Source organism: Bos indicus, chromosome 23 (assembly GCF_029378745.1).
Source record: "Bos indicus isolate NIAB-ARS_2022 breed Sahiwal x Tharparkar chromosome 23, NIAB-ARS_B.indTharparkar_mat_pri_1.0, whole genome shotgun sequence".
Taxonomy (NCBI): Eukaryota; Metazoa; Chordata; class Mammalia; order Artiodactyla; family Bovidae; genus Bos; species Bos indicus.
Window position 1 is genome coordinate 6,642,664 of NC_091782.1, and position 22,121 is coordinate 6,664,784.

At 36.0% G+C, this 22,121-nt stretch overlaps 1 protein-coding gene across 1 annotated transcript in view; it reads right to left on the minus strand.

Annotated features, from left to right (window-relative positions):
* Window positions 1–3,471: 3,471 nt before the first annotated feature.
* HCRTR2 (hypocretin receptor 2) overlaps window positions 3,472–22,121 on the minus strand; it is a 130,846-nt gene continuing 112,196 nt past the window's right edge. The window contains exons 4-7 of the mRNA XM_070778366.1: window positions 19,975–20,090; window positions 10,121–10,341; window positions 7,329–7,450; window positions 3,472–3,962 (exon numbers count right to left, since the gene is read on the minus strand). Coding sequence (XP_070634467.1) covers window positions 3,733–3,962; window positions 7,329–7,450; window positions 10,121–10,341; window positions 19,975–20,090 — 689 coding nt within the window. The 3' untranslated portion in view covers window positions 3,472–3,732. The remainder of the gene's footprint in view (window positions 3,963–7,328; window positions 7,451–10,120; window positions 10,342–19,974; window positions 20,091–22,121) is intronic.

Genomic DNA, 22,121 nt, shown 5'->3' on the forward strand with positions numbered 1-22,121 from the left:
TCCATGCCATTTGAAAGCTAATGTACATAACCTAACAGAATTTTTTTTTTGACTTGTAACTTGTAGGAAGTAGAAAAGTCTTCTGTTGTAAAATTAACTGGAATTGCAAAGCTTTCTAAATGTTAATGGCTGCCCAGATTTTTTGAAATACAATTGATTATTATTATTTATATCAAGTGCAAAAACATCTATTATTGCGCTAGTATTAAAATAGTAATAGCTGTCCTCACAATTTGTGTCCAAAGTTATCTCTGAAGTTTGTCATTCTGATGTTGTCATTCAAGTTTATATACATTCAGATTACATCTTATAAGTATATTTTCCTTTATCTTCATGAAAACAATGTGCACTGGGAGTGAAGTTCAATATTATTGTGCCTAACACGTTTGTAATTAATTTATCCATGATTTATAACAGCTATTTAATACCCAAGAAACGTTCCCAGCCTTGGAGAATTTAGAAGCCATCTTCAGAAACTGAGAGTCATCTTTTTGCCAAGAACAAATGAATTCAAATATCAATATTGTCATAAATTTGTAGAAATTCAGAAATAATAAAGTTGAAATGGATCCTATATGAGGTAAAACTATTATTATTCTTACTGATAACAAAATTTCAGTGACACTAATGACATTTTAAATTCAATCTTTGACATATAGCAAAGCAAGAGAGATACATATTCTATGTTAGCATCAAATAGTTCCAACATACTCCTTTAGGAAATCTCATTTGTGTTACTAACAGTACATAATGGGGTAATTAGTTGACCCTTTTTCCATAAGATTGGCAGGTTTGGGGAACACCTGTTTCTTTCCCCTTTGTCCTATTAAGGTCAGGACTGAATCCACACCTCTTAGGAGGATTCCTGCATCAACTAGTTGGCAGAAGAATGCATGGGCCGATAGCCCATTCCCACAGTTTCTTATAAGGACTGGTGTGTGTTTATTTGTTCTTTCCTTCTTGGAAAATTTAGACTTTTGTAAGGGTAAGTAAAACTGGAGATTTGAAAGTTTTAGTTAGAAACTCAGATCATCCAGCCAGCCATAAAGCACACAGGGCCTTAGAACCTGTCTCCCCACACTGCACTGGTAACACAGGGGCAAGTATTTCATGACCCATTATCTCTTTGACTGAGATGATGCTGAGTGGTTCTCAACATTGATACTCGCCTCTTCTTTCTGACCTCCAATCAGGTTGACAGTAGTGATGATAATGATCCCTGTTGTAGATACCTGGGGAGTAAAATACTTTATTTCACATGGGTTAGTGTACAGATGATAGATGCTAGTGTCTGGAGCAGAGGTCCAAATGTGAAGACCCTTCGGAACCACCTGTGGGGCTTGTGAGCACACAGATTCCTGAGTACCGCCCTCAGAGTTTCTGATCTGGGACAGGGTGAAAATTTGCGCAGCTGATGAGTTCCCAGGTGGTGCTGACAATGATGGTTCAGGAACCACATTTTCAGAACCACTGATTTAGAGCAAAGGAATTCTGACTTTTGAGTCCACATACCGTCACACAACGCACCTCTCTGAGCCTGTCTGTCTCCTCAGCTCTAGCTCTTGCTTTCTTGCCCTCTCTCTTCTTAAATGACGGTTAACTAGATATGTTAGGATCTGAAACATTTAGCTCTTACTCTGTGATACTACTTAGCTATTAAGGCATATTATCAATATTATTTGGCATTATCCGCAAACTGAAGTACTAGTTCCCATCACAATGTAAAAATCACAATTCTCTTTTCATACAGCATAAATAAGAAAAAAAAAAAAGTTCTCAGATATACAAAGAGGAGAAAGGAGAATTACAAAATTTGCTTTCATTGATATCATCCTGACAACTAGCAATATAATTTCAATAAACTTTGTTCAAGGGTAGTTTTTGCTTTGAAGAGTTAAAAGCACACAGTAATCCCAATTCTAAGACATGAAAACCTTTGATTATATTCTCTCTGAAAGTGATGAGTTGAAAAAAAGTAACAACAACAACAAAAAAACATAATTTTTATATTCTGTGAAAATCTTCATTAAATATTCTCCTTAATTTTTGTTTTAATAAAATAAGAATGCCTGCTACTATACTATAAGAAGAGCAACTGTCCACGAACATCTCTTTTACTTTTGATTTAATTTTAAAGTGACTATTTGAATCAGAATAATTTTGCAGAGAAGCAAATTGAAAATATTCAGTGCTTTGAACCCCAGATCTTCCACTTGCACAAAATATACTACACTCCCGTTCCTTTGTGTGTGAATTAAGAGCAAAACCCTGCATTCTCCTAGCTACCTGGCTCTCAGCTGCAGGTATGGATAGAATTCACTGACATCAAGAGTCACTCTAAGTAAACAGAAATAAAAAATTGCAACCTTCTTGCCCATGTCAGGGTAAGGACTGCCATCACTGGTTACTTCCTACTCTGAGTCTGAATCATCTCCCTGCATCCTCTACCAACAAGTTCCCCTCAGTGGCCTGGAGCTCTCTCAAAGGCATGTTCACATCCATCCTAACACAGTGGGTACCTTCTGGGAGGTGTTTGGTAAATGTTTGTATGCATGCATGCTAAGTTGCTTCAGTCGTGTCCAACTCTGCGACGCTATGGACTGTAGCCCACCAGGTTCCTCTGTCCATGTAATTCTCCAGCAAGAATACTGGAGTGGGTTGCCAAATCCTTCTCTAGGGGATCTGCCCAAACTAGAGATCAAACCCACATCTCCTGCAGCTCCTTCATTTCAGGTGGATTTTTTTTTTTTTTTTTTTTTTACTGCTGAGCCACTGGAGAAGACCTGATAAATGTTTATAAAATGTAAATAAATACAAATAATTACCACCAACTCTCCATGACATTAACCTGTCCAATATGGGACCCAGAGTGATTTGGTATTATACTACTACTTTTCTTTGTAAATTGCATTCTTAATTTCTCCTAGTAAGACCAATTATCTCATTTTTACTGGTTAGAAGAATGTGATTATGTTGTATCTTATTCTTCAATGTTAAAATCTTTCCTTAGGGATGGAAATTGCAAATTTATAGTACTCCAAAGTTTATGTATGTATACAGAGCCTTCCTGGCTATTCATTAAAATGAGAAATACTAGTCATGTAAGATATAAACCCAAGAAAACTGTGTAACTGAGTTACATAGTTAATGGAAGATAAAGTTGAATAGCCTATATATTTAGTGTTGAAATATATATTTTGAGTTATCTAATATAATATGCTATTTTGTATATAAATATACTCTCAGATATCACATCATAATGACACTTCTCTTTAGTAATTTTTTAAAGCTATAAAGTCAACTAACATATCTCTTGTTAATCCAGAGCTAGTAACTGCTACTTCTTTTAGCAACCAAAAGAAAATCAAAAGATAAGTTTGGGAAAGTTTTACCCACCAATTTGAAGGTAGATTCAAATAACAATTAGCATTGGAAATTTTCACATTTTAATTGACACTAATCCTGGTACGTGAAGTTAAAAGTGAAACAGCCTGAAAATAAATCCAGTGAAAGCTTCGACTTCTAACATATTTCAATCAAAAGTTGAGAAATGATTTTAAACTGACTTTATTTCCAAAGAGCAAGAGATCATTTTCCCTTAAAAAAGAAAAGGGGGGAGCGGTCCACACAGTAGTTCTCGCTTCAGATCAGCAGCATAACAAAGTTTCTGTGTACAGAGGTTTAAAAAAAGAAGAGTGGTCCTCAGACATCCTTCTCCTAGGCGTCAGCCTCCTACCAGTTCTGGAGGGGCCCGGCGCCGTTGGCCGCTGGGAGGGTGCTGATACTCGTGAGAACCACCTGCTCAGACAGTTTCGACACGTTATCAAAGTTGCTGATCTGCGTGGTCAGGGACTTGCGGCTCTCCGTGCTCGTCCGTCCCCTGGCCAGCCGGTCCTCCTGGCGGTGATGAACCCCAAGGCAACAGCAAGAAAATGCGGCTTTAAATTCCTCTCGAAACTTTCCTGTATGACCAGGGAGAATGAAAGGAGAAAAGAATTTTGCAGTCAGTATCTTTTAACCAATCTCCAGTAGGGTACAAATGAGTGACTTCCTGGAGGGAAATCTACATGCGGGTGCAACATTTGATAAAAAGATAGAAAAAGGATATTTCTTTCTCGGAAGCTTTGTGCAATCTTTGTTAAAAAATCATTTATTTTTAAATTGAAGTATCTTTGATTTACAATATCATGTTAGTCTTAGGTGTACAGCACAGTCATTCAGTTATAATTTTTCAGATTCCCTTTTATGTTGTTAGAAAATAATTGAGTATAGTTCCCTGTGCTATACAGTAGGTCCTTGTTGTTCATCTATTTTTCTATTTGAAAGTAAAAGTGTTAGTTGCCCAGTCATGTCTGACTCTTTGCGATCCCATGGACTATAGCCCACCAGGCTCCTCTGTCCATGTAATTCTCCAGGCAAGAATACTGGAGTGGGTAACCTTGCCCTTCTTCAGGGGATCTTCCAAATCCAGGGATTGAGACTGGATCTCCTGCAATGTAGGCAGATTCTTTACTGTCTGAGCCACAGGGAAGACCTTGTATTTATATATATATATACACACACACATACATATATATATATATATATTTATAAATAGTAGTGTGTATATTTTAATCCCAAACTCCTAATTTATCCCTCCCACTTCCCCTCACTTTTCCCTTTGATAACCATAACTTTGTTTTCTATGTCTGTGGGTCTATCACTGTTATGTAAATATATTCATTTGTATATATGTTTTAAGATTCCACATGTAATTGACATTATGATATTTGTCTTTCTCCATCTTAGTATGATAATTTCTAGGTCCATTCATGTTGCTGCAAATATACATATATTTAATGGAATATTAGTCATAATAATTAAATAATGCTTAGTACATTGTTGAAATGATGAAACATTTCCATAAAATAGTGAGACTGTTTTACATGCTCAATGTTTGAAGTTTGTTTAATGTTTTTACAGGCAAACTACATATATTTGTGAATGTGGGTTATTTTTCACTAGATTACTGTAGTACACTTGAGCACCAGCAGAAGGGTACCCAGAGATATTTAATAATTTCAAAACTGATGAAACCTATGCTGTACGTGGCCAAAGGTTTGCAGAAATCACCCCTGCATTGTATTGTGAAGAAATTGTTCTACTGACACAATCAGTTCAGCAAAATATCTAAAAAAGTACCTTAAACTAACTAGAAAGTTTCTTTTTGTAATCTGCGTGAAAGAAAGTGAAAGTGAAGTGGCTCAGTAGTGTCCTACTCTTTGAGACCCCGTGGACTGTAGCCTGCCAGGCTCCTCTGTCCAGGAGATTTCCCAGGCAAGAACACTGGAGTGGGTTGCCATTTCCTTCTCCAGGAGATCTTCCCGACCCAGGGATTGAACCCAAGTCTCCTACTTTGTAGGCAGACGCTTTACCGTCTGAGCCACCAGCGAAGTCCTATAATCTGCAAAAGGCAGAACAAAAAAACTGAATGAAAAATAAAAAACCCTAGAAGCTTTTCCTTATCTTTAAATTATTGATGTCACACTGAAGAAGGATAACCATGAAACAGCGACCTTTCAAGTCTCTAAGTATAAATGACAGCACTGGAAATCACCATTTCTTGTCTCTGAACTTCGATTACTTACCTGGGTTATTGAGTGATTACAATCAGGGCCCAGTGACCTTTTTGCATCACTCTTAACCCCATCACGGCACTTTGACTGGTTCACTGGCTTCTACTTCAGACACTTCTCTCTCTTATGCTCTAATAGATTTCCCCTCCTTAGTGCAAGCTCAAGGCTTTAGGCACTCCTAAGCCCAGGGATTCTTTTTAAGTCCTGGCTCTACACGCCCCTCCTCCTTTCAAACAGCACGTGAGCAGTGGGCTCTGGGTATCCCAGTCTGAATGTAGTCTTTATTTTGGAGACTGGAGGTGAGTGAGCAAAGGCTTGAAAAGGGTGAAATGAATGCAAAACACCCTTCACATATACACCATCTGATTTGCTGAAAGATGAAATAAAGCAGAGATACAGAAGGTGCACGTGTGCTCAGCTGCTCTGTGGTGTCTGACTCTTTGTGACCCAATGGACCCTCTGTCCATGGAATTTCCCAGACAAGAATAGTGGAGTGGGGTTGCCGTTTCCTTCTCCCGGGGATCCCCCGGCCCAAGGATCAAACCCACATCTCCTGCATCGGCAGGCGGCTCCTTTACCACTGTGCCATCTGGACAGTCATATAGAGGGTACATGCCATGACTGAAAAAAAAAAAGTTATTTAAAAAAGCCTAATTGATTGTTCATTTGTCTTTTGAGGAGGACTTTGCTGGTGGCTCTCAATGCAGGGAGCATGGGTCCAATCCCTGGTCAGGCCCCTAAGATCCCATATGTCACATGGTGAGGCCAAATAAATAAACAAATACAACTTTTAAAAGTGGCTATACCATTAAAACGGAGAAGGCAATGGCACCCCACTCCAGTACTCTTGCCTGGAAAATCCCATGGATGGAGGAGCCTGGTGGGCTGCAGTCCTTGGGGTCGCTGAGAGTCGGACACGACTGAGCAACTTCACTTTCACTTTTCACTTTCATGCATTGGAGAAGGAAATGGCAACCCACTCCAGTGTTCTTGCCTGGAGGAATCCCAGGGACGGGGGAGCCTGGTGGGCTGCCGCCTACGGGATCGCACAGAGTCGGACATGACTGAAGCGACTTAGCAGTAGCAGCAGCATACCATTAAAAAGTATTTAGTTAAATGATTTTCATAATTATATTTATTCCATAAACAGAGATGGGTGGAATCTATGTGCGTGTGGTCTGTTTAATTCAGTGTTGTTTAGGAGGAATATAATTTTTGGGGTCAGTGAGAAATCTTGAGATAAGCCCAAGAGATATTAATTACCCACAAGAGAAATGTAAATACAGAGAAATACCTGAAAATACAAAGGTTCCAACTCCATCTCAATTAGGCTATAAATATTGGCAAAGGAAATGATATAAGCAAGGCTGTTTTATTTTCAGATAAAATGATTTTACATCTTGGTAAATCATAAGTTTACTATATGACAAGCAAGATTCTTATCCAGTTCTCACAATTTCACTTTCCTATTTCAACTTTTCTTCTAAACTGAATGGAAAAAAGTTACTTAGAAAATTTTCTCTGTTTGTTAGGTAACAAGTATTCCTTCTCATAAGGGAAGGAAAACTAAAGACCAGTTAGATCAGCCAAAAAAAAAAATCCTCATTACATTGCAACTAAGCCCTTCCTGCAGTTCAAGAGTGTTCACACTTCTGGTCATCCATCCCTTGCCCTGGGCTGTAGTTTGTAGAGAAGAAACAGGTGAAAACTCACCACTGAGAAAATTATAAATAATTGGGTTCGCAGCACTGTTAGCATATACAAGCCAGTGTGCAAATGTAAACCAGGCATATACAGTCTCTCTGTCTTCCGTGTGGGTAAACATCCCAAACACTCTGCAGGAAAAGACACAGTAACAGGAAGTCAGTGAGGTTCTGGAAAGTTCCTTTACATAAGCAAAGTCAAGGGTCACCCAAGGCCTAGGTCGCAGCCACGTGGCTCCAGTGCTGCCCTGCAGGATGGACCACTTACAGGCTTAGGTACCACAGGGCCAGAAGAACTTCAGCCCCTGAAGGGCACCTCAGGGCACAGTTAGTACTGTCATAAATCAAGAGCCAGCCCGGGTCAGAGAAGAAGGGGCTTTCTCCCTTATAAAGGATGAGTGCAGTAAGAATACGGAGGTGGACTATGTATCGCTCTCCCATCTTTCATGTTGTTTCTGTTCACAGTGGAGTAGTGTTTGTTAATATTCCATTTCATTTTATCCTTATGTTAAATTGAGAGTATAAGATTAACAATGTGCTCATTTCAGGAGTACTACAAAGTGCTTCACTTGTACATATACATGCATTTCTTCTTTGTGAAGTTCCTTTCCCATCTAGGTTATTACAGAACATTGAGCAGAGTTCCCTGTGCTATACAGTGCGTCCTTGTTGGTTATCTATTTTCAATAGAGACATGTGTGTATACAGCACTCCTAAATTGCTGTCTGTATGCACTACTTCCTACTTTCATTTGTGCGTTGATCAGAGTATTACATTTCTTCAACTTCAGTCTTAATGCTTTGCTGAAATTGGGCTTCTGGGATTTTTTTTTTTTTTTTAATATGCAGAGGAGAACTAGTTTTCAGTTGGCAAAATTCTGATAATTCTTAAAATTTTTAAGTTTTAATGTTTTTATTCATTATTTTAAACTCTGACAAATATTTTATTACTATATCCTTAACGGTCATTTTTAAGATGTGTTCTTTTTTTTTTAAATAATAGAAATTTTAATTACTTATATGTACTCATGCACATATACAACCTTCCTACATGGTGACAAATGCATATTTACACATCTCTTTCATGTCTAGCCTCGCTTACGCTTTATGACTTGACATCTGTCCGTAGAAGCTCAAAATTTACTTAATCTTTCTGATAATAGAACATAATGAATTTAATCATTTGACAAAATAATATTTGTTCTATACTTTGAAATATCTCAGCAATCAAATTCTATTCACTAGACAAGAGCAGGCAACTTGTAACTACTTGATAAATTTGTAGGCTGAAGATTATAATGCATTTCTTGACAGAGGTTTCGTCATTGAATGTGGATTTTGCGCAGATGATAGAAACGCATTGTCGGAATAACGTGATGTTCTATGGAGTACTCTAGTCTTACAAAAATATAATATATAGTGAGACAATGTGGGTAAATTGAATGAATGTTATGACCCTCTATCACAATATATCTTTGAAATAATATACAAACCAGACTTGCTTTAAAGATGTTGGTTTTGACTAGCCAGATAAACTGACTGCTAAAGAAAAGAATTAAGGATTTTATTTGTAAGAGAAAGAAAACAAAAGTATAAAATGAAAGGGCAAACAGAGACAAGTATTGGAAGAAAATGTGTGTGGTAAAGAGAAAAACAACTTTAGAGGTTATTTTGAAGTTTTCATTTTGTGACAGAGACCAGAAGACTCAAAAAACAGAAACTATTTTAAATTTAACATGGGTTTTCTCCTTAGAAAGCCATTTATTTTCCTCGGAAAGGAAGGTCTGTAAGTCAGAAGAATAGACATATTATGGACAAGTAGGTATTTGGAACCAGCCCTCAACTAGGGCTGAGATGCAGGAAATCCAAGTGTGTCTTTGAGAGAGCAGTACATCCAATTTTCACTGAGTTTAGACAGACTAAAATAAAAGTACCAAAAAAAAAAGAGAGAGAGAAAATCTATCCAGTATGTTTATAGGTTCTTAGGAACAAAAAACATCATTTTGCATCAGACTAGAATACATTTGTTTGTTTGGGACCAGCCTCTGTGCAACTATTAAGATAATTTCCAATAAAGATGGTTGAAGATATCTGGGTACCACTGCCCCGTATCAGCTGATCATGTTGGCCAATTGTTTTAACTTAAAAGCGTATCTGCAGGGTTACAGGAACATAACTTTTCTCACTGAAAAGCTTTGTGTTGATTTTGGTTATTAACACTATTCACCTAAACTTGATTTGCTAACTTCAGAAAAATGGATTTTCTTTCTTTCTGTTTAAGCATTCAAAACACAGTACATGCTGTGATTCCATTTGTATATGTGTGTGTGCTCATAAATGCACTTTTAAGTATAATTAGAACACTAACACAATTCTTATCTCTTTTTGTCCTTTAGATAAAATTCTGTCACCATTCCCTATGTCTTTGAGAACAAAGTTGGAAAACCCATTTGTTGTGATCAAAAAAAAGCTCCAAGCTGTAAATGAGTTTTTTGCATCAGAATTTTTTCTGCATCTGAGATTCAGCAATTAACTTGAAGAGGTCAGGGGGAACATCTGTTTTCTGTCTGTCATTCAATAGAGAATTAGCATGGATAAGAGCATTTAAAGTCCCAGCACTCTAAAAAGCTGTGTGTTCTTACCTGCTGGTAACAACAACACATTTGAGTTATCTGGCCTGACAAGCTATCTCGGCAGACAGCTTAGAATTTTTCTCTGGCTTAAAAAAAAAAAAAAAAAGTCCTTAATTAAGAACCAAGAGAAATGGCAGATCTCTTCATCTTCAAATAATAAGTAGCTTTACCTCTTTAGCACATTGAGGATACTAATTGGGAGATAGCAAATTGCAAACACCAAGAGCACCACCATCAACATCCGGGCTGTTTTCCGTCTGGCTCGGATCTGCTTTATTTCAGCGGCCGCGGCGCTAATCCTGGATTTGGTCTGCTGTCCGGGCCCCCGAGGCTGCGAAAGAGGCTGCAGGGCCTTCCATTTTCTCTGGACGACCGAAGATGTTCCAGGAATCTGAAAGGAGTGCAGATCCTTTATTGCTATCTGATTTAGGAAAGTTCCACTTCGGAGAAGTAATTGGAAGACATAGTAAGGAGAGTATCCCAGACACCTGTGGCCTGGGAGGTTTGCTGAGTGGAGTGTGTTCTGGAGTAAAACCGTCAAGCGCCAAGTAGGAGTCTGGGTGGAAACAAAACAGTTGCAACATCATAATTTTGTCAAGGGCTAAAGAGAGCTGCAAATGGAAAACATATCTCTTTATAAAAAGAGAAGTTGTCCCCACAAAGGAATATTTTTCAGTACTAAAAAGAAATGAGTTATCAAGCCATGAAAAAAATAGAGAGGGACCTTAGATGCATACTACTAAGTGAAAGGAATCACACTAAGAAGGTTACCTGTTGTAGGGTTCCAAATATATGATATCCTGAAAAAGGTGAACATACGGAGAGTAGAATGATTAGTGGTTGCCGGGGGTAAGGGGAGATGAATGAATTAGCATAGCACAGAGGATTTCAGGGCAGGGGATATACTCTGCATGATGGATACATTTCCTCACACATTATACATTGTGTCTGAATATACCATCTAAACACATAGAATGTACCTCAAAAGTGAATCGTAAGGTAAACTGTGACCATGATGGATAGATGCAGGTGCATCAGTTTTAACAAATGTATCACGCTGCTGGAGGATGGAGGGAGGGCAGAGATAGGAAAACTCTGTAACTTCCACTCAATTTTTCTGTGACTTTATAACTACTCTTTGAGAAAAAAATTCTTGATTTAAGAGAGAGAAATGAAAACTGGGGAAGCAGAGCACCTATTAGGAATTCTGATTCAGCTCAGATACCTGGTGTTGAAACAGACTGAACCCCTAACTAAGCAAGGTGATTTCAAAGTAACCTGCATGGCTTTCCATGCATCAGCACTGCCACCTGCTGGCAGATGGAGAGTTGGGACTTTTGTTAGGGTTTCTGCTTCTCCGGTTTAAGGTAAACCTTTAAATAAAAGGAATAAAAACAAAACAAAACAGTCTCTGTTGCTTATTATTTGTTCTTATAAAATTTCTCGAAGTCAACTTTAAAATTCACATAAAACCTTGAAAATCCCTTCCATGATCATTTCCAATAGCTGGAATTTGTAACATCAGTTACGCAACATGTACTTTTCCATTTCTTTTCAAAGTTATTTGATAATAGCAGGGAGTCCCTCCAAGTATAATATTGTCTTAATTATAAGCTCATTAAGATTGATAGGGTTTAGTGAGCAAAACAATAAAATTCAGTATGTGTAATTTTTTAAGGGGAAAATGTGCCAACAAGCACACCATAAGAACATCCTAGTTCTATTAAGATTATTCAGCTGCTGCTTTTCTCTCTGCACCTAAAGCCAGAACAGACCGGCGTGTCCCTATGGTCTCTCACAATGCATGTTGGATGGATTCTGTTGCTTTATCCCTCACAAGATCCAGGTCTGTTAGATAATCTTTAATTTGAGAACAGAATTTTACTTTGATTTCCATAGAGATGAATTGATATGATGTTTCTTTTGAACATAACTATTCCCTCTCAAAAAGGAGCAAATGAAAATAAGGAAAACCTGCCTTTAAATTGAAAAACATTTGACAAATGATTTATCTTTGGATTCTCTATGTTCTGCCATGTAGGCTGACCTATCACATCAAGGTGGCCCCACTCAATCTTCTTATCTATTGGCTGAGCATTCTTCCTCTTCCATGAGTCTTTTTTAAGCAGTCATTTTAAAAAATAATTGAGAAATTGCAATGGATGTTGGAAATTCCCAGAAGACCTCTAGCATGAGTAACCCTATTAATGTCTGCTAAATTGTCTTGAACTCTTTCCTAAACAATCTATAAGAGCATTTAAACTGAAGCAATCTATTATTCAGTGCTCCCCTGAGGGAAAAAGAATCAATATCTTACATCTGATGACTTCTGCAAACATCAGAAAAAGTTGCCATAAAGAGAAACTGGTACAGTGAGCATGACTATGGTTCCTGCAATCATAAAATGTGGTAACTATGTCCTCTCTTAGATGATAATCTAAATACAGATAGAAGATGCCAATCCTGCATACATTGTGAGAACACATACAGTAGTGCCCACTGATAATTCATCTATGTCAAGAGAAAGTCAGTACAGTATCAATAGAAATTGTTGATGTTAGCTGAGCACCAGGAATGATGCAAAATCTTGAGTTATTACTAATGCTTTCTTTAAAAAAAATAGCTATTGTAAACCCATTTTACAGATTATCAAGCAGTTTTGAGAAAGATTAAATAAAATATCCAGTCTATATCTTTAATAAGTGACAAGCGAGAATATGCACACAGAGGTGTCTTATTGGAAAGTTCATCTTTTCCCATTGTGATGTACTATTTCCGTCTACAAACTTCAACACAATCTGATATGAAAGTTAACAATTTTTAAAGTACATGCTTAGTTATATAAAGGGGCTTTCCAGGTGGCTCAGTAGTATAAGAATATGCCTCCGATGCAGTTGATGGAGATTTGATCCCTGGGTCAGGAAGATCCCCTAGAGAAGGAAATGGCAACCCAACCCATGGACAGAGGAGCCTGGTGCACCACAGTCCATGGGGCTGCAGAGTCAGACATGACTGAACACACACTTTAATTTTTAGTTACATAAAAGCAATAATAGTCATACAAAAGGGCTTTTGAGAGACTCAGGCCATTTGTCCGCAGGGGACGGTCTTTTCCTTGCCATTTCAGCAAGGGCTAAACAATTGCTGACTGTGGGAAGCACACACACATACTATACAAACACAATGCATAACGTTATACACACATGCACACGCAGTACACACAGAGCACACACACCCAAACCCACACGCACACTGCTTTTATTCTACTATTACAGTTAAACTTTATAATCACCCTTGATGTGAAAATACATCCCGGAACAGGTATTAACACAGTTAGGAAATGAAAGAATCATGTACATGATGGCCCTTGAAGCCTGCCCTAAGGAAGTGTTTGTGGCCAGGAGAAGCAAACATGCTGCAAACATGAAAACGGGCATAAAAGAATATTGTGAACAAACACTGAATTTATATGAAATGAATAAATACAATGAAAGAAAAGGTAATTAAACTGACACCTGTTTGTTTTTACAAACCCTGTTACAACAAAGCAAACCAACAAACAAAAACTCCAGGCTCAGATAGCCTCACTGATGTAATATTCAATCAAAGCATAAAGAATAATTTCTATCTTATTTAGACTCTTTCTGAAATTCAAAGAAAAGATAATATTTTAATGAATTTTAAAGATGCTAGTTACTCTGATAATCAATACTATGAGAACAAAGGAAAACCATTGACCAAATAATTCACATGAAGAGAGAGGAAAAATTCCCCAAAATATATATTGTTAAACCAAATCCAACAATATACAAAAATATAATAGATTTGACTCAATAAAGCAATCAAATTTATTCTGGTAATACAGTATGGGTTTAACATGAGAAAAAAATAATCAATGTAATTTATCATATTTGTAGAAAAAACAATGAACATCTCATTAAAGAAAGGAAAAACATTTGAAAAATTCAACAACTTCAATGTAAACTAGTAATAAAATCTTTCTCAACTTGACAAAGGGCATCTATGAAAGGTTTTTGGGCTATCATCCAACTCAGTGCTAAAGATGAACATTTTCCTCCAAGACTGGGAACAAGCCAGCAAAGGTTTCTCTCACACATCTACTCAACATTGTACTGGAGATCCTAGCCAGTAGAAGAAGACAATCTAGATAGATAAAAGGTATATAAATTGATTCTATTGAGAACACATCATTGCTTACAAAGAACATCTTAAAGGATTTATAAGAATGCCACTAGAACTAAAATCATAAATTTAGCAATACGCAGGACCCTAAATCAGTAAACAAAATTCACTATATTTCTATATACTAGTGATAAATGATTTGAAGTTTAAATGAAAAATAACACAAATTTCAATAGCAAAACATGTATTCTAGAAGTACATTTAGCAAAATGTGGACAAAACATGTATAGATAAAATTATGAAAATTTCTAAGAGCTATTAAAAAAGACCTAAATAAATGAAGAGATGTACCATGTTCACAGATCAGAAGATTTAATATTGTTAATATGTCAATTTCTCCCAGTTGATCTATAAATTTAATGCAATAAATCTATTCAAAATAATAGCAATCTTAACTTTATGACTCCCTTATGACAGCTTATTTATTTATTTTTTTTTTACCTTGGCTCTTCTTTTTTAGTATTTAAATGCACATGCTAAGTTCTTATGGTCAGGATCATAACCACTTTCTTTGTCTCACTGAAATAGGATAATGTACTTTTTTACTATCTGAATCACATAAAATATGTTGAAGCTTGCTTTATAGCCTATCATATGATCTAGCCTGGAGACTATTCAGTGTGCACTTGAATGTGTGTTCTGTACTTTTGAAGAATATCCTGTAGATATATTAGGTCTAGTTGACTGACAGTTTTGTTCAAGTCTTCTATGTCATTATTAATTTTCTGCCCAGTTTTTCTATCCATGACTGAAATATGAGTGTTGACATTTTCTTTTATTATTATTGAATTGTCTATTTATGTCCGTAATTCTGTTAGCTCTTGCTTCATGTACTGTGGGCTTCAGTTGTTAAATGCATATAGGTTTATAAATGCATATAATGCATTTATAAATTATTATTTATATTTAAATGTTTTAATTTAATTTAATGTTTTTTTAATTTAATTTAAATGTTAAATGTTAAATGCATATAAATCACTCTTAATTGAGTGATTTATCATTATGAAATATCCTTCTTTATTTGTAGTAACACTTTTTATTAAGCTTCTTTTGTCTAATATTAGTGCAGCTACTTCAGCTTTCCTTTGGTTACTGTTTGCATGCATGCTAAATCGCCCCAGTTATGTCTGACTCTTGTGACCCCATGGACTGTAGCCCACCAGGCTGGGATTCTTCAGGCAAGAATACTGGGATGGGTTGCCACATCCTCCTCCAGGGAATCTTCCCCATCCAGGGATCTAACCCACGTCCCTCATGTCTCCTGCATTGGCAGGCAGGTTTTTTACCACTAGTACCACCTGGTACTATACTGTTTGTGTAGTACCTCTTTACTCATTATTTTACTTTTAATCTATTGGCATCTTTTGTAGATAGCATACAGTTGGGTCGTCTTGTTTGTTTATCTGTTCTGCCAATCTCTAAACAACTTCATTCATTTACATTTAATGTAACTATTGAGAAGGTATAATTTAATCTATACTTTTGCTTTTTGTTTCCATTTTCCATACACATGTATGGAAATATATATATTATATACATATATATATATATATTAGTGTCTATTTTGTTCCTCTATTCCTCTATTACTTCTTGATCTTCTGTTAAACAGATATTTTCTAGTACAATTTTTATTCTGTTGCTTCTTGCACTGTATACTTTTTGAGTTATTTTTTAGTGGTTGCCCTGAGGACTACAATTGACAACTTAAACAATCTGTTTGGATTAATGTCAAGTTAATTTCAATAGTATACAAAAACTTTGTTCCAATATAGCTTCATTCCCTCCTTCATTTGAATTACATCTTCATACATGATAAGCTAAAGATTCACAGTTTTGTAATTATTGCTTTACAATGTTATCTCAAGCCCAATAGGAGAAGAAAATAATTTCAAACAAAAATACATTTATACTCTCTTCTATATTTACATACATAATTATTTTTATCTCTATGTGAACTTAAGTTACTGGCATTTGATTCTGCCTCTGTAATTACCATTTGCTGTTTATTTCCTCATACTAGACTGACTGATTAGCATCTAATATTAATTATTTTAAGTTCTTTTTGAAGAATGTTGAAGAATAAAAGGTAGCAGAAGAGAATGTGATAAGAATTGGAATGAGTAATTCTTTCAAAAATTTAATCCTTGAGCTAGCTGCTTAGTCATATCTGACTGTTTCTGAACCCATGGAGGAGCCAGCCAGGTTCCTGTCTCCATGGGATTTCCCAGGCAAATATACTGGAGTGGATTGCCATTCCCTTTTCCAGGGCTTTTTCCCAATCCACAGATCAAACTCACATCTACTGTGTCTCCCAGATTCTTCACCCACTCAGCCGTGAGGGAAGGCCCATGGAAATTCAGTTCCAGACTCAAGTATTAGGACAGTTCATCCCTAGTTGCTCACGCAGTCCCAGATACATGGTAGGTTGTCAGTAAATATGTGTGGGATGAATTGGCATGAGTTCACATAAGACTGAAGTGTTGAATTATATAAGAGCTAGAACTGAAAAAATGTTGTCAGATGCACAAGAGTAAAGATTTAGTGAGTCTTACAAAGAGGAGTTCTAGAGTCTGTAGAATTTCTAAACTGACTGAATTCTCTGAGTCACATTGTCAAAAAGAATATTTAAAACTTGTTTAGAGCAAAGCATTGGATAGTTCTTTTAATGAGGTTTAAAATCCTTGAGAAAGTCAGACAAGGACAAACACTTTGTTCCCTAATAAACTAACATTTAGAAATTTCAAAGAATGTAACAGATTCCATATATCTCTATAATTTTGAGCAAATAGGACAGGGCCTCTGTTTGATGGCTCATTTGATGTAGCCTATGGCACACATAATGCCTTGGAATTCTGTTTATAGACACTCACAGTTGAAATTTGAGAGTTGCTCAAGAAGAATTCTACATAATCACCACTTGAGGTTAATTTACTTTATCATCATTGCTAACGTGAGCTCAGATGAACTCGTTGTTTTCCACTGCAATCTGTTTGTAAATGTTTTTAGTTTCACAGCCCAAACACTTTATTGCAAATCTTCTGGATCACGTGGCTTGTACTAAACAGGACAATTCATTAAAAAAAAAATGGACTTTTTCTAAATCTGCAATATAATTTTGAACTTACTTTAGAGTTTGAGAAATGGAGAACTAGAATGAAGATGTAAACTGGTTGGGATTTGGCAGTTACATAATTATTTAATAAGTACTTTTTGCATACATTTTTGTGTAAGCTAACATGTTAAGTGTTGGGAAGATGATGAGCAAAACAGATTCATGTACATACAAGAAATTTGGAAGTTGTGTCATTCTGTAAATAAATAAACAAATATAAGCATCTATTATTTTTAATGCATGCTAACGAGTAAAAATATGAAAGTAGGGATGCACTTAACACTGGGAATATTTCTCGTTAAAATGTCAGCCTAAATCTACAATATTTTAATGCCTACATGCTCACCAATGTGTTTTCTAATTGTTCTGTGAACTTTGTTCTCAGTGACTGAACAATGGATTCCCTTCTTTGCTCATCTATCAAAACTCTCCCAGCACTTTCTCTCATTCTTCCACTAACTTTTTTCTTGTATTTATTGAGCAACTGGAATGTGCTAAGCACGTTCTGGTTGAAGGGCTACTAGATGAAGACTAGTCTGTACACTCTCTGTCTTAGTAGATTAGAACAGACAGACAAAAAATCATTATCATGTTACTTAAAAGTGCTATGAAAGGTCTATCTAAGAAAGCAGTCACAAACATCAATTCAAAACATGCTTGTTATTTTAGAAATATAAGCAGAGTGAGTTGAAAGGCCAAATAACAGCGTGTACCATGAAGATATTTTATTTAATAGCACTTACCATGCTTGAGGCACTTGAATTGATCCATCTAAGTGTATTGACTCTGTGGGCTGGATGCTATGCATCCCGCTTGGCACAGAAATTTAAGTAATTGACAGAACTCATGCATGTGCTAAACTGAAGGGTTAGGATTTAAACTGATGCAGTCTGGACCTTCAGTCTGAATTTTTAATTTCTGTATTATATCAGCTCTGGTCATTCACTTGCACAGCTTGTAAGGAGATCTCCATTTGTTCAAGCTTAACCATGTGACTTGTCTGAGCCAATGAAAAGTGAGACTTAGCATATGCCAGTTCAAAGCAAACATTTTCAAAGAATTTGCATGTTTCCTCCAGCTCTCTTGCCCTTTCCCTGGATCCCAAAATGGCACACCCAGGGAATGCTGTTCCTTTGGATGAAGTTCTGAACCGAGAAGACCAGGGGAGCACAGTCACAGTCATCCTCACCACTGATATAGGACATGAAGGAGATAAGCTATTGCAAACCACATACCCTGGGCTTTTTCACAGCAGAGTAACTGAGCAAAAATGGAACAGTTTGAAAACACTTACCAGAAAGTGGGGTACAAAAGGAAAAGATACTAAAATATTTGCAGTTGACTTCATGGCCAGGTGGAGAGTGTTGAGGAAACGATCTCTAGGATCTGGAAAATCACCATTCATGGCTTATAGTGATACACATTTGTTACTTTAATTGCAAAGATTGGGGAACAGAATGCATTTATAAGATCATAAAAGAATTGACTTAAAAAATTAGAAGAAAACATTCGGAGACATACAGTGTTGAAAAATGCAGCTGTTGCTCCTATGAAAGGATAAAAGATGATCGTGAAAATTGCTTTGAATAATAAAGGATGAAGCAGATCCAAATTAAGACTCATATTCACCCCCAAATAAGGTTTTATGAAATCCTTTTAATGAGGGAAGTGGCCCAGTAAATTCTTTCAGTTGGATAAAATATGTCAGAGCAAACAGACTAAGAACATGGCTTTCCACAAACTCAAAATTTAGAAAAGGAGACAGATACATTTCTGAGAAATGTGGCATTTTAAGAAACAATTTGCAAGTATAAGAAGCTGAGTTATATCCTTTGCCTGTCCCTTTATGAAACACTACATGTTCCTTGATTTCTTTCAACTCATCAAAATTCAGCTTAAATGTTACCTGGTCTGAATTAGATCCACCTCCACTAAGCTTTCCTCTGATCTTCTGTGGCTTATACTTATTAAGGTGATTTTTATCCTGCAACTGACTGTTTCCTTCTTCTAGACTATGAATTCATCAGTGCCACAGACTTGAACTTTTATCAGACATGCAAGTGAAAGAAATGAAACCATTCGATGAATGAATAACCAAATGAATGAATACAGAGCAAAATTATATAACAAATTTCAGTACTCTCAAATCAGCACTATAAAAATTTTCTAAAGTTCTCAATTCTGCCTGGTTCTTCTAAACAAAATAAAATCTGTGAAGTTGGAGATTTACCCACATAATAAAAATGCATTATATAAATATTTGCTTTCAGTCTCAGGAAATTTTAAAGGAAATTTTATTTATTTCTCATAAAAAGTAAAATGTTAGTCCTAGACAAAAATCAAGTCAGCTAATCACAGAGGTTTAAAATTTAGCCATTAAGGCAGTTCATAAAATAACATTTCCTAAATATCACTCTTAAAAATGCCTAGACCAGGCAAGAATATTGAATGGGTAGTCATCACCTTCTCCAGAGGAATCTTCTCAACCCGGGATTGAACCTGGGTCTCCTGCATTGCAGGCAGACGCTTTACTATCTGAGCCACAAGGCAAGCCCATTTTCATGACTAGGTCTTCATTGTTTAGTGGAAAACGTTATTAGAAGATCACACAATCCTTTGCTAAACACATTATATTGGTTCAATTCACTCAAATTTTGTTTTCAAGGACATTGTAAAGAAAACACAAGAAAAGTATTTGAAATTACTTACTTGTCTGCACCAGAGTTTACGAAATATTTGTAGATAGGCCAACACCATAAGACACAGTGGTGCCATGTATGTCACCAGGAAGAAACAGATGTGATACATCTTGGGGTAAATTTCACCTGGAATGAAAGTCAAAATAATACAGTCTTATGTTATAATACATAGATTTTTTAAAGGTACATTTGTCAATGCTTTGCTTTTAAAATACATGTTACCTTCTGTATGATTTTACTGTTGTAATATATACACAAAGGGAAAAGTGATTAAAAATAACAGCTATTTACATTTAAGTACTAAATGCAAAGTCGTACTATCATTTAATCTACTCAGAGAGAAGAGGCAATTAAACATTATTTTAATTTGTGCTACACAGTCTATCCAAAGCCAAGTGTTCATTTATTGAAAACCTGTTTTTTTTCTCTTGATTACATCGGGCTATTAATAAAAAAATTTGGATTGTCCTATATTTGGATTTACAAGAAGGGACATTATTCAAATTTTAATTGCTAAAGCTTTTGTTAAAATTGCAAGAGACTGTAAATTAAGTTGATTCCTCTTAATTTCTTTCTTAAAAATTGGCAAATTATTCCCAGTTGTATCTGCAAATACAAATTTGGAATGTTTTTTTAAAAAATAAAACAGCAAAAATTTGATAACAATTATTTTTGTTGACTTCCTAGAACATATACAAAATGCTTATTTAAGTCGTGTTTGTGTGTTAATGCATGTACTTTTAATAACAATGAAATTTTTAGGATTCTTTAAAGTTAGATTTCAAACCAATATGGGTATTTTCTTATCAATAAGGCATAAGCACATCTAGGATTTAGTAGTTTCTTATTTATCATTAATTCTATGTATACAGGTGATATGTATCACAGATTAAGGCATTTATTAAGGAACCAATCGAGTGGCACTGTGGCTTAATATTAATTTTTAGCTTTTCTAAAATATATCCATGGCTGACATTTAAAATACTTTAAAGGATATTTCTCTTATACTAGTATTTGAATATGTCACAGTGATCCAGCTACTTTTACTTAATGCAAAACAAGAAATGATATATACTAGATGGATACCATGGATATTAAGTGCCACTAACTAGATACAATTCTAACTAAATGCTAGCAAAATAGATTTTTTTTAATTCTAAAAATTACATAACTTATTTTGAGCTTGATACTGACAATGGGATTGGTTCTATACTATTACGGAAGGACAATGCTATCATTTTTATAGATTACATTTGTTCCATTACTTCAGAGAGTATTTTGAAGCATGAAGACTCAGTTATGTGATCAAATGTGATAACAGCAATTTATCCTCAGGTTTAGCCAAAAATAATTATGCTGATGACCATAATCGCTGATAACAAAGGTTGACAATTCATTGACTTCTTACTGAATATATTTTAAACGTATCAATGAGTTAAATATCCTCCATAATATTGATTTCATAGTCTTGTCTTCTAGAACTTAATAGTCTTATTTTTACTCTTTTTTTATTTTTTTTTTGCATTTTTTTTAAATTTTATTTTATTTTTAAACTTTACATAATTGTATTAGTTCTGCCAAATATCAAAATGAATCCGCCACAGGTATAAATGTGTTCCCCATCCTGAACCCTTCTCCCTCCTCCCTCCCCATACCCTCCCTCTGGGTCGTCCCAGTGCACTAGCCCCAAGCATCCAGTATCGTGAACTGCCTTCTTTCTCAGACAGATATTTTTCTCCACTGCTATCTTTAGAGAGGATGGCAAGGTGCGTGTGGCGCCAGGAGCTCTAAGAGATCACCTTGAGGTGTCATTTTTTACTTCCTCGGGGGCCCAGGTGGCTCACGCTGAGCTCATCAGCTTCTAACTTCCTTTCAAGTTTGTCCTGTAAAACAGGCCAGTTAACATAAAAAGTGATAGAATCTGAGCAGCCTGAAGGGAGGAATAACAGACATCCTTTTCCTTTGAAGCTCCACAGTCCAGGCAGCAATAGGGGAGCCAATTTAAAAGGAACTGGAGAAAAAAAAATAAATAAAAGGAACTGGAGAGTTACCTCGGCACTTCCCAGGCACCTGAGTGGCTTTGAACTTTTATTTGTTTTGAAGAAAGTGTCACATACTCTTCCTGCATAAAAATGTACCTTTGAAGCATACATACCC